Source organism: Gadus macrocephalus, chromosome 4 (assembly GCF_031168955.1).
Source record: "Gadus macrocephalus chromosome 4, ASM3116895v1".
Lineage (NCBI taxonomy): Eukaryota > Metazoa > Chordata > Actinopteri > Gadiformes > Gadidae > Gadus > Gadus macrocephalus.
Genome location: NC_082385.1, coordinates 12,505,112 through 12,519,041, shown reverse-complemented (window position 1 = coordinate 12,519,041; position 13,930 = coordinate 12,505,112). Strand labels below are relative to the sequence as shown.

General features: G+C 42.8%; 1 protein-coding gene across 4 annotated transcripts in view; it reads right to left on the bottom strand.

The window, feature by feature from the left end:
- Nucleotides 1-8,373, bottom strand: part of sppl3 (signal peptide peptidase 3) — a 38,855-nt gene extending 30,482 nt beyond the window's left edge. For 2 of the 4 annotated variants that reach the window (XM_060050291.1, XM_060050292.1), the window contains exon 1: nt 7,899-8,373. In XM_060050291.1, coding sequence (XP_059906274.1) covers nt 7,899-7,924 — 26 coding nt within the window. In that variant the 5' untranslated portion in view covers nt 7,925-8,373. The remainder of the gene's footprint in view (nt 1-7,898) is intronic. The other 2 variants (XM_060050288.1, XM_060050289.1) reach the window with 1 other exon arrangement.
- Between the last annotated feature and the right edge of the window lie 5,557 nt (nt 8,374-13,930).

The window sequence follows — 13,930 nt, the reverse complement described above, 5'->3', positions numbered from 1 at the left end:
CCAGGCATTTCAGCAAGTAACTCTTTAAACTGAGGGCATGCAGTATTTGTCAGAATGAAGCGCTCTGCTTATTTCATTCACCGAACATCGAGTGGAGGATCTCTATAAAAAAATACTTTCAACACCAAACGATATGACTACGTTTGTTGCTTGCTGTAATTCGAAGTTGTCCAGGCGGGTAAACTGATAATTTGGAAAACACTTGAAGAATTTACTTTGAAGACGCGTTTTACTGCAAAACACAGGATATTATCAAAGTCCTGCTTTTCCAAATGTGTGAGTATTCACCCCTCATCCTTTTAGAGCTTCTTTCGACGCTTTCTTTGATGCCTCATCTCCTGTTGTGTGTAACATGTGTGAAAGTGCAACTCCTGATCATCCCTGGACCAGAGCTCATCAGGAGGTCATGTGTGAAAGGCCTATTAGTCAGTTCTTTAGTGCATGTTTTTTGTAGAAACAATAACATCCCAGATCCATTTTAGCCCTGTGAAACAAAAGCCCTGTGAAACTAATGCATTATGTAATTTAAAAAAAGAATGCAGTATAGTCTCTTAAATGACAAAAATATTAGAAAAAAGCATGAAGACAGATAAAAAAAAAAAAAGAGACATTAGATATGATCAACGAAAAACTACAGTTATACATGGACTGCACAGTCCGCTAGGTGACGAATGGTAATGTTTTGATCAAGTGGAGATGCATGCAGGGAATGTTGTTTGATGCTGCTTGGCGTGAACCACAGGAGTGCGGCATAAGCCTTTTACTAATGACAGGGTAGGCATGAGTAGGCATCATATTCACAGCTACGTTTAACACACAACAGGACTGTAATTGATTGACCTGAGAGATAAGGACATAATAGAGAACTACTTAAAACAAAGCAAGCATTGTAGCTATGGTAACTCCCATGCTTAAAAACATTTAATAAGAGCCTGTGTTCATAAGGCGTTTTATTCATATTTTTTTTAGGAGCATTCTACCTGACAAAGCCTTGACAAGCCAGTGACACTAATGATGTCACAGGCTTATCGGCAACACAGCAATCAGATATAGGCAGCTGGTATACAGGGCGTCGAACCTAATTCATATTCAAGTATCGAACTGGTGCCTCTGAATTGTGCACACAGAGGCCCGTGGAACATGGGTTGGATAGATGAATGGAACATTTAAAAACAAAATACAATCCCGGACTGTCTGGGGGCTGGGCGCCGGTCCAACGGGCAATAAGACTTCCTTGTTCTCCGACAAGACGCCGTTTTCAAGAACACAATTCCAATACCACGTCCTCGTCTAGCCAACGAACGACTTGATTACCAAGGGACATGTCATCGAGGAGCATGATAAATGCTTGCTTTTCCTTTGCTTTCCAAAAGCAGGACATGTGGCAGATCATTGGTGTGTGATTTAACTGCTTTTCTAGGAATTTTATGTTCTGTTGGTTGTTGTTAAGACACCCTTTTCATAAGTCAGGTGAAATCAGCTCATGAGAACACTAAAACTGTTGGCCTGCGTTCACTATGAATCAGTCACAGCCAAGGCCAGTCATTTTGTCCAGTTTCTATGAACCGTCTGCTCTTGAAGCAAGAGGCTTAAACGTACAAGCAAGAGGATATGGCAAATTAATGACAGTGAACACTGGTGAATGAGGCTCAGAGCTTAAGGACTTTGGTTTGAACAGCACTCTTTTTTGGCGAGGGGGGGGGGTTGCTTTGGTTTGGGCCTCAACGACAGGTGGTGATGTAAGCAAGGGGATAACTAAGCATGCAGTGTCTGATCTGGGGCTCAGCAACATTGTGCATGTAAATGCTTCTGCCAACATTAAAGGGAGGAATACCAACAGCAAACCTCCTCAAAATTGGCACGGCATAATACTTAAGAAAACATTTGAACTAAATTAATGAATTCAAGCCATAAGCTATAGGTTAGAGCTATATGCTAGTCACGAATGACTAGGCCACCAATCAATGGGCCAGCTTTGTCTCCATCATACTGATTCAGTTGGCAGGTACTCCAACAAAGCAACAGCTTCCCTCAGCATTCCGGGAGAACAGGATCGTTAGCCATATCTTCAGCGTTCAGCAAGGCACTTGTTAGCATTCTGTTGTTGACGGTGGAAATCGGATATCAGGGTCAATTCAGTGTCTAACATCCAATTAGTGCAGCATCCAATTCTTAAAAGGAAAGGTAGAACGGGTGAAAAACTGCAGAGCCACAATTTCATTGAACTGTATGTTCTGGTGCAGTTATTCATTAGAGCATGTTAGAGATGTCGTTTTTATAATATGCTTCTAGTGGCCAGTTTGAGACTATTATATTATTTAAACCCAATAGAATAATTTAATTGAAGGTTTAAATATTTACATTTTGTCTTGGTATCGGAACTGTTTGCTTAGATAAGGCCATAAGGGATGGACCAGGTATTTGTGAAGGAATCAAATCATGTCTTAGACATAATTTCCATCAAGCTAGAATGGGCCAGGAAAGGTGTAGCATATCCAATTACATAATGGTGGTTTATGATAGTTTTCCGGGGAAATCAAGTTTTATACAAACACACTGACCCCATGTGTGGGCTGGTGCACTTGGCAAGAAAAGGCAGAACACAGCCATTGTTTTGTTCCACCTCTAAGGAAACAGACATTTAAGAAGGACAGTTGTGGACTTTATTCAAATACCCATGTATTTCAAAACACATTACATGCACTGCAAGTGTAAGGGCCCATTTTAAATGGGAATGTCTCTGATCAGTAGTAACATGACTAGTAACGTAGTCAAACAATAAGGGAAACAAAACTAGTGAAACCATGCGTCTTCCTGTGCATCTACTCCTTCCCTTACATTGACCTTTGTTTTGCATATAGCAGTTTACCGTTATGTTTTGGAACTGGTCTGCATTCTGCTCACAAGCAGGACCTAAACAATGTGGGTCAGTACTGGGAAAAACATAGACGGTATGGCGGCCTTCACACTGTTCACATATCGCATCATTTCATCATTGCATTTATGCTCAAGAACCATTTATTAGTGAGGTGTAAGATACTGTTTCATATGTACGCCTTCCTTCAACTGAGCCCCCAAAACAAAAGGGCTACAAAGTACTTCAGTGCTCCCTTATCTTGAAATAGCAACATTAGCCAATTTCTAGTTATTTCGCAAACTTAATTGCTATAATTAATTAGGCCTATCTTGGCATGGCAGCCTGGATAAGCACATGCTGCCACCACTCAAAGTACACTTTTATCCGCTCTTCTCAATACGTGCCGTCCACCCAGCCACAGAGCCTTATGTAATCAGGTTGTTCTGGAGGTGAGGAAACCCAAGAGGACTAGATATGCAGACGCAATGTTTGTGGAATGGAGTAAGCTTATGTTTTATTCATGCTTATGACATAAAAGGGGTTAATACAGACTTCATAACACTTTGATTGTTACAAGACGTACAACATCGATTCACAATACCTTCCAGGTTTGTCATATTCTACATTCATTGTTAACATTATTTGCAATTTGTTACTTGCGTGTGTCAGGGCTCTGCACTGGTATACCATTTTCCTGTTACCTAGAATGACTTGGGCTATTTTCGCCCCTGACTTGGGTGTATGGATTAATAAACATCACTGATACAATCGCCAGGGAAAGGCAGATCCCATAAGATATGGTTCATAAATCGGGCATGGATGTATAAAACAAATCACTGCCCGACTGGTCTGGTTCAAAAAAGCGAAGCCGTATCTGGTCTGAACGCTGTCAGCGGCTCAACACTGCACTCCATAATGTATTTATCCGAGTTCACCAGCTACCTGCCTGCCTCCTCTTCGAACAAGGCTCATAACCTGAACATCCGTGCTAGTCAGAGGCAGGGGGAATCGCCCCACCAACATCCGAGACACCGCCGCAAAAGAGCCTTCTGGTTGTTTGAGTCGGATATCGTGAGAATTGGGTGTGCATCCTCAATTATTTTTTCTCCGTAGGAATATCGCCCCATTTAATATTCTTTCACTTAGTCTGTGCCTATTTGAGCAGGCTTTATGTTACCCCCCATCCCCTGGAATAGGGGGTCATAACATTGATGCTTCGCGTTCGGAGACCTTCTCTGCTATTAATCTCCTTGTACATGCTGCCACAATATCTCTGCGAGGACGTAGCGTCTACAGAAACCCGAGTTCAGCAGCAGAAGAGCGTAATACTCCATAAATCAGCAAAATGTGAGCTGTCGTGTATCGTACATCACCAATAATCACAAATGAGCGACCTCAGTGTTTTTAGCCTCTACCTTTCCTTTAGTACGGGCCAGTTAGCAAAACGTACTCCCAAGACCCTTAGAAGGAAATAAACCGTTTGAAACAGCTGACTAAAATTTATGATACAATGACAATGCTGAGTCAAATCTTACTTTGAGCAACCAGATATTAAAGCAAAATGAGCTCTGAATGCCATTTCACTTTGTCTGTAATATTACAGCACTTGTCGTTATATTGCTACACTAGTCAACCATTGAAAATTTCTGAACTCAAATATATTTGAAGAGGCATTCCTATACATAGCCGACAATCGAACATGCCATTGCCTGTTCCTAGGGTACAACATTGGCAAATGCAAACAACCACAGTTAAGTCAAACATATTTGGTCAGTTCTGTGCCGCAGAGATGAGATGCAATACTTTAAGTGTAGATCAAAAGACTAAGACGCCAATGTATTGCTAGGCATATTGGTTCTCAGGCTACACAAATAGAAAGTAAACATGTCCTGTCCATATGCTGCAGATATTTGTTGACAACCAGAAACCTTGCTATGGTTTGTACACTCAAGTCTACTAGCGTCACCTCTGCTGGTGTTACCATCGAGTAGGCTAATATATGTATGCATACAAAATGTGCACATACAACTCATAGCCTTCATTTTGGTGGGGAACATAACCTGTGCTATCGTCTATCAAGAGCCAACATCGTTTGATAACAGATTTATCAATAATTCTTACGAGCTCATCATATTGATTGCATATATTAACATCAGGGAATTTAAATGTTACCCTTCACTTGTGAGAACTAGATTATATTTAATGCTATATTACATTAAAACATAAATAGTACACATACAGCCCACTATGACGTACTGATATTAATTTATCCAGCATAAAAAATATAGAACTGAAGAATAATTGCTGATGAGCCAAGTAAGCAGTTAACTTTGACTATTAGTCAAAAACTTGCATCTCCCAAGAATTGTCTACTCATGTCCCATTATTAAGAACCAGTTACACTTCAATTCAAATAAAAAAAAAAACGTTATTTGTCCCCAGGGGGCAATTGAGGGCACATAGCAGCAGCATTACAAAAGGACAGGGCCATGTCCAAACAAAAAACAAACGAAAACACAGCATTGCTACCTGGCAGACAATACACACAAGCACAGGTGTCTACAAATACACACATTTATATAAATATGTATAAAATATGCAAAGTGCATGTTTATAAATGGAGAACTGACTCTTAACTTGAACTTGACGGATGGAGAAGTTGGAGAAGTTGTGTTGGAGAAGTTCTGTTCTAAAGAAAACATTTTTCTAATTATACACACACACTCTACAGATGTGTTCAATGCACCCCCCCCCCCCCCACCAGTCTAGAGATAGTTCTGCAACCATCTGTTTAACAGTATAAACGTGACGGTTGAGGAAAAGTGGGCTAATAATGTTGCACATATTTGGGTGTTCCCAAGCACTTAAAAATAACCTATATCAGCTAATTCCTGGTGTAAAAAAAAATATGCATCAGTTAGGATCAGCGTCTCGAAATGACGCCTGCTTACTGTGAACTAGAATCTAGACCAACTGTCACTGTTCTTGCATGCTATTCCTCCATTTGGTCTGGCTTGCCCCAGTCTCCTACCCTGATCCACTAGGTAACGAAGTTAGCTTTGAATAGTTTCCCTGTATGGTGTTTGGTGTACTGCACATCCAGTCCTTCTCGTGGGGCAACCGATGCCGTCAACTACAGCATTGGTTGTGTCCTTCTACAATGCCTAGCTAGAGAACGTAGCGGAAACACTTTCCTGCCATAATGCTACGCTTCCAGTTCAACTGAATAAAAGGGAGGGTGTGACTTAACTTGTGTATTGATAGTTCAGGATTTGATTGGTGCAGGACAAGGTGCTTCCACACTGATCCAACACACATCGGGCCAGTATGCCATACACCTTGATGGTTGGTTGTTTTATTTCAGCGAACACATTGAATCGCTGGTGATCAACATTCTTTAGTTGGGTGTTGCCCTTTGTTGGGACAGGGTTTTGTAATTTAAGGATGTCAAAGTCATTCATATTATTTGTGAATGTATTGTCATGCACCTTTTTGGTTTAACTACAAAACAATGGTTGAGGAAATGAAGATGGCTGATATTTCCACAATATGTAACACACACACCACATAATCGTATATGGTACATCACCATAATAACAAATGAATGACCTCACTGTTTAAGTCTACACCTTTCCCAAACCTTCTACACACACACACACACACACACACACACACACACACACACAGTGTCCAGATTCCCCCTACTCTTGTTCCCTAAAAATAGTGTACTACTACTGCACTATTTGGTGCACTACTACAATGTTCAATTTATGAGACCATTTAAACATGACCCAGGTGTCCATTGTTTAAAACCTTGCCATTTGTGACAAGTGGGATTAACCTCATTCTAGATCCAATTTGCAACCCAAAACAATTCGGCCAAGTATTAACTCAAAGCATGTAGCATTGCTAATCGGTATACAGCCAATTACAACTGAATACAGGTTAACACTCATGTAAACCCTTACATATAATGAAGACTGAAGATTGGTAAATCTGTGAGTCATGTGGATAATGTAATCTACGATGCTTGATAGCAAACTTATTATGGTTACACACACACACACACACACACACACAGACACACCTTGAACAAGAAATTCTGTCAAAGATTTCACAACGTTCTTGGTCTGTGTCTCAAACTCATGGCAGAGACGTCTGAAACCTGGATTTCCCTTATTTTATGCATAGAAATAAAGTAATAGCATTAACTGCTGAGGAGTCTATACATTAAGAATGCAGACACTTGCAGAAGAGTTTAAACACAGCCCACATCTAGCCACAGCTGAACTCCAACTTAACTCAATCGATTCATTGCATTGCGAACCTATAGTGGCTGAGAAAACTGCACATGGTGACATTTGATTCTCTCAATTCCACACGAATGCCTGCTTATGGTTGAAGACCAGAAGGGATTATAAAGCCAAAGCTGGGTGCAGGGTCCCACTGTCAGGTAGCGTTCAGAGCTCTGTTGCAGAACCTTTGTTATTGTGTGTATTTGAACGACGACTAAAACTAGCATCATGTTAGCCGATTGTTTCTGTGGGTTCATTACTAAATATTGTCGTTGACGTGTGGGCAGGTTTCGTAATCCGTGCTGGGGTCGACATATTATCCCACTTGCGAGCCCGCAACTACCACAATATGACCGAAACAAGGTCGTCATAGGGAGCATCGCAGCACCGCGCTAGCTCATTAGCTCCTAGCATTTGTTGCCACAATGGCAGCGTTTGAATTGGCCGGAGCTCGATAGCGCTTCATCAGCTGGCTTCATTAGATAGCCGCTACCGTAGCTGCTACTGGGGCTAGCAGCTAAGGTAGCGGCTACTGGCTAGCTGCATAGCTAGCAGCATCGGGACTACTGAAAAATAACTCAAGAGGATTGGCATTTAGCTGCCAGGACGAAGATGTCTAAACAAGGTCCCTTTGTGCACACTGGTTGGGTCAAACTGCCAGATGTGTGATAAAGTGAAATAATGTACAATACTGTGTGATAATGGTGGTTGTCAGGCACCCCGGCAGCAGAAGACTCTTCACTCACCAGGAGGTGTAGCCCTGCTCCGCCATCCCGCCGACACCTGGTCACCTGGGTCCGGGGAGAACACCGAATACGGTCCCGATGACAACCCGCTGGGACCGTGGAGATGTCTTCTGCGGTTCCGTCGGAGACAGGCGTCCCTAGTAGTTACTTTTAAACGACAACATGGCGACACGTCCTAGCCTCAGCTAGTAAGCACTAGCTGAACAAGCTCGCAGGAGAGATCGCGGTGATGGTGGAGGGACAAAGACCCGAGGAAAGACTGACGCTGTGTCGTCGGTTCTCCGATGTCTCGTCGGCACCCTAGCCCGGCAGGCTCGGTTTGTTAATACACTACTTCCACTGTATATCCATATTCGAGAGGTTTGTCCGGTGTGACTGACTGATGATCCCGGGGGCTGCAGCTCCTGCTGTAATGGAAGACGCTTTGTTTTCTACAGCGAGTCGCGGGGGCGCGCATCGCCCTGTAGAATAGAGTCTAACCAGAGACGTGCACGGGAACGCTGTTATGCTTGAAAGTGTTTGCGCTGCTGGTGTCTGTGCGTTTGGACGCAACGCAGGCATGTTATAACAGCAGCATTCATATTAAATATAAGTGTGTGTATTCCAAAGCAATACGCCGTTTAATATCATGCTAAAACCAACACTTCCAACACACAAATGCCTGAACACAACCCTTCTGGAATTACAAAAGACGGACCATATATTTAATTTTCAGACGTAGATACATTAAAAGAAAGTATGAACAGAAGAACCAAGTTTTATGATTTCCAATTATAGGCAAGAGATGGCTGTGTGTAAGAATTTTATTCGGTATGTTTTTATAGCAGACGTAAACTGGGGGGTGTAGTATTGACGTATTTTTATAAGTAATTTATATGGGTGAAACTCTTCCGTCCTATTCCCTGCCTTCGCTGTGAACGGGTGATGAAGTCGGGTCCCTTGGGACTGGACCGTCCGTCAGTCATGTCGTGTCTCTACCGAGAGAACATAGTGGTTGGAACCCCGTGTTTAGAGGCCTATCCCTCCATCCCCAACTGTATTGCTGTAGCTATCGACTAGCTTGTCATGCTAACTGGAGCCCTGGCAGCTAGTGTTGCCAGATTGGGCGGAAAATCGGTCCCAATCGGGCAACAATGCTGGCAGCCGACATGGCACGCACCTTTATGCTCCGCACTAGGAGGGAGTGAACGCCGATGCCATCTTCATCCTTGTGTATCATACTTATATAAATTCTAACTTGTGCATACTTTAGTTTTGTCAAGAGTGATGCTGTCTCTAGTTCAGACAGAACTTCGATTTAAAGGTTAAGAAGGGGGTCAAGGGATTCCCTCCTCTAGACGAACTGTAAGGATTACCAGTCCACCAGTGGAGGGGCATTCCTCAAGATTATAGGCAATCTGTTCAGGGACGTTGGCTCAGCAGGAATTGAATGCAAATGCATACAAATAATGTTTGTAGGCTATTATAACTTCAAAAAACTCTCGATAGATGAGGAGTTAGTTTGCTAACTAAGTAGCAGCAATTACTTCGACAGCAGATTTTGGAACCGAAATGACCAAGAAAATATATTGAAAATTTATAAAAAAAAAAGAGATATTTTTATTTACCTACATACATTAGTTAGTGTTATATATAATAATATATTCTACCTATAATCTCTAGCAGCATGCTAATTTATTCTCAATTATATGGAGTATTAAGAACCTTTTAGGCTACATAACATTCGGTTCTGAACAAAAAGATGAACAAATGTGTTGATGTTGTAATGGTAACAACCGAAACGGGATGAAATGTCTGTTAATCCTGTAGTCTCATATAATTTATGATTTACATATGATATTTTGAATTGCTCTGCTTAAACTGGACTGTATTATTCATAGTCTTTCTTTCTGAGCGTGTGCAAATGTTACTACTTAATAATGTAATACATGGACTTTGCCTCTAGGTGTCGGGCTCTACTCTAAAGTAAAAAAATGACGTATTTAAAGCACGGCGCAGAGTAGTCACAGAGCAGGTCATGGATTTAACATATTAAGTTACAACAATCCGAAATCTGAAACACACACAAATTAGAAAAACACATGAAATAAACTGATAAATTACATAACAATCTGTTTTATTTGCTGGTAGCTCGTGTTTCTTGACAGTGAGTGTGTGTATGCATGCATGTTTGTGTGTGTTTTGAACACTTCCTCATATCTTGTGTCTCTTAACTTTATGTGTGTACCTCTTTGCTCTGTGCACACACCAGTTTATATGTGGATCTCTCATGGTATTTACTCTGGGCACTGTATGGCTCAAGCCATGAAATGTGTGTTTAAAGCTCTAGGTAAGATCTGATTGAGGTACATTTGTATTATTATTATTGTTCTTCAATAGTTAACATTGGAGTGGTCTCTGTAACGCCTTTTCTAACATAATGGAGGTAACATAACACCAACACTAATATTTATATCCATAACTTCAGTGCTGCTGCCATAGAGAAAGCAAGAGAGAGCCCAAGAGCGAGACAGGGAGGGGGAGAGAGAGTATGGAGAGCGAGAGAGAGTGTGTCAGGGAGAGAGAGAAAGGATAACATGTCACACTATTGGTAATGAGCTGTGAGTGATACCAATGCTCTGTTCCTGATGTACAGCACCTGATCCACATCTGTGAACGCAAACTGAAATATTCACGTGGGGACAGCACTGGTGTCATGTCGATCCCATATAACTATACTATTGGTCTACTAAGAGAGACCCCCCTCCCCGCCAGAGCAGCAGGTCAGGTCATGTGGTCATGAACTGGGGGGACTCTTTACATAATCGGAACATTCATGCAAGGTCGCTATATGTGCATGGAACTCTGGTTAGCCTGTACATCCTAGCATGTGTCATTGCACGTTCTGTATTCTCCAAAACTTCAACAGTCACCAAATGAGGACATTTTGGTCACAAGTTGGGGTATCTCAGACAATAAATCCTCAAGCTTTCAAGAACACACCTCCAAGATTAGCATTCAGAGGATTTAAGAATTGCTGACCCTTGATTACATTTTTTTTTTGTTTGTTCCTTGCTTTATATAACAAGAAAACCAAGGATTAAATCATATATTCCATATTGAAACCCACTTTCAAAACAAGATGTCGACTGTATGCAAACAATAAATGAATAAAAAAGATAAACAATGTGCTAAAATGTTTGATGGAAACAATTTCTCGTTTAACCTTGTAGAACAACCACTGACCTGATAGGATGGCTAGATTTCCCCCTAGTTTTCCCTATTAATGCCCCTCATCCCACACTGTCTCCCCCAAAGCCCCAACCTCTGCAGTACTTCCTCGTCATTCCTCTTCCTCTTCTTCCACAGAACCAAGAGTAGGAGGGGGGGGGCTGAACCCCCCGTTTGAAGCTCCTTCCCTGCAGGAGAGGAGGTTCTGTGGGACTCTGTTAGCACGCTTGATATGAGAGCATGATCAAAGCTGTCTCGTTCCGCCTGACCGAAATCCACAGGATTAAGGATTAGGGAGACAGGAAGCTGAAGGAGGGTGAGGTATAAAGAGTGGAGCACAGCGAAGAGACACAATGAAAAGAGGGGAAAAAGGGGGTGGGGGGCTTGTAAGGTTGTGTCAGGTTGTGACAGACAGAAACGCTGTGAATGGGAACATACAGTCAGTGAAAATATGGTATGATAGTTTGTGTTTTTCACATGATGGGAGGGGATGTTTGTAATATTGCAAATTAATCAGAGACTTTGCAATTTGCTGTAATCCATGGAGCGGAGATTCAACAGTTTACAACGTCGCACGTCATTTTGAGATTTCAACATCTCTCTCGCTCTCTGCATGGATACAACTGTGTATACCTCAAGCATTGTTCAAATAAGTAACAGAGAGAGAGAGAGAGTGAGTTCAAGGGTCCCATGAAGAGAGTGGAAGAAGATCAAGAAGAAAGTGTAAGGGCAATAGGAAGTGAATGTAACAAGACCAGGAAGCGAATGTAAGGGCACTAGGAAGAGCGTGTAACGAGACCAGGAAGTGAATGTCGAGGCACTAGGAAGTGAGTGCAAGGCCACTAGGAAGAGAGCGTAAGGGCACTAGGAAGAGTGTGTAACAAGAACAGGAAGTGAATGTAACAGCACTAGGAAGAGTATGTAACAAGAACAGGAAGTGAATGTAAGGGCACTAGGAAGACTATGTAATAATAATAACAATAAATTAAATTTATAGTGCCCTTTTCATCCGAAGATCTCAAAGGGCTACTAAAATAAATAAAAAGGGGGTTTAAAAACATCTAAGAGTGGGAGCCAAAGGTTTTTTTTTTTAAAAATAAATGTTTTAAGACCTTTTTTAAAGCAATCAGTGGCTTGTGGTGCCCTCAAGGTGTCAGGGAGGGCGTTCCAGAAGCGTGGGGCGGCAGCACTGAAGGCCCTATCTCCCACGGTCCTAAGTTTGGTTCTGGGTATGTGGAGGAGGTTAGAGTGAGTGGAGCGGAGGGAGCGTGTTGTGTTATGTAGGTTGAGAAGTTCTTTGAGGTATGGGGGGGGCATGTCCATGGATACATTGGTGAGTGAGGAGGGAAACCTTGAAACCTCACTCCACTCAAGCCAGTGGAGTGAGTGGAGGATGGGGGCAATGTGCTCATGTTTGCGCACTCTCATCAGGATCCTAGCTGCAGAGTTTTGTATGTATTTGTATGTAACAAGAACAGGAAGTGAATGTAAGGGCACTAGGAAGAGATTGTAACAAGTACAAGAAGAGAGTGTAAGGGCACTAGGAAGAGTGTGTAACAAGAAGGCCCTTGCGGTTGACCCCTTGCGTTGCGTCATCGTGGAACCATAATCAACCCTTAAGTGTAAGGAAACCAGGAATGGAGTTTAAGGGAACCAGGAATTGAGGGTAAGGAAAACAGGAAGAGAGTGTAACAAGACCAGGAAGTGAGTGTAAGGAAATCAGGAAGATAGTCTCAGGAAACCAGGAAGACACTGTAAGGAAATCAGGAAGAGAGTGTAAGGAAACCAGGAAGAGGATGTAAGGGAACCAGGAAGTGAGGGTAATGGCACCAGGATTTGTGAAGGGGGAGCAGCCTGAGATGGGATCGGGGGGTTGTGGAGCCCCAGACTGTTGAGTGGATTAAACAATGGCTGGATAGAGGGTCAGCAGAGATAGGGTCCCTCCCACCAGATGTGCTCTGCGCCGCTGGTGTGTAATGAATTACCTCACTGCCCATGACACCAGGATTGGTGCGCTGACAATTACATTACACAACGCAGCCCAAGAACCTGATACGTGGTCTCCTTTTACTTTTACCAGACACTGGGTGTGTGTTGTCTGTGTGTCTGTGTGTTTGTGCGTGTGTGTGCGTGTGTGTGTCCTCATGACGGTGTTGCGGGTGGTTTACCTCTCTGTGGACAAACCAAACATATCCAGCTCCAACCCCCCCCCCCCCAGGATGAATATAGGAGTGAAAGCAAACAGTGAAGAGCTGTATCACCGTCCACTTCTGTAGGGGTGCGCCTCATTCGCCAGAGCCTCTATCAATTTGTGCTTCCAGCCTATCGCAATAAAGGATGTGGTCCCGCACTGTCACAGAAACAGTTGGCACGGAAACAGCACATTACACCATTATCCAAACCCCCCTCCCTCCCAGGCCTTTGTCGTCATCCATCCCTCCCTCCCTCTCTCTCCTTTTTTTCTCTAACTGGTGCCAGTCTCTCTCTCCCTTCCTCCCTCTCTCTATCTCGTGGGTTTCATCAATGACTGCACAACCAACCTTGCTACCGACCAGCCGTTTGTACGCCCTCCCCCCAGTTATCTTGGCTAATAAACGCTCCTGCTCCATATAATTATAGGTGTGTATATTTTAATCTCTGCATCGTTGAATAAACACCCACAATGCATTCTGCCTCTGCCTGTTATGCTCCCAACTCTCAGGATTTAATCCTGGACGTTTTTCTGCTCTCTCCCTCCCTCTCCCTCTCTCTCTCTATCTCTCTCTCTCTCTCGCTCTCTCTCTCTCTCCATGCTGACTCCTCCCTTCCATTTCTGTTCTGCA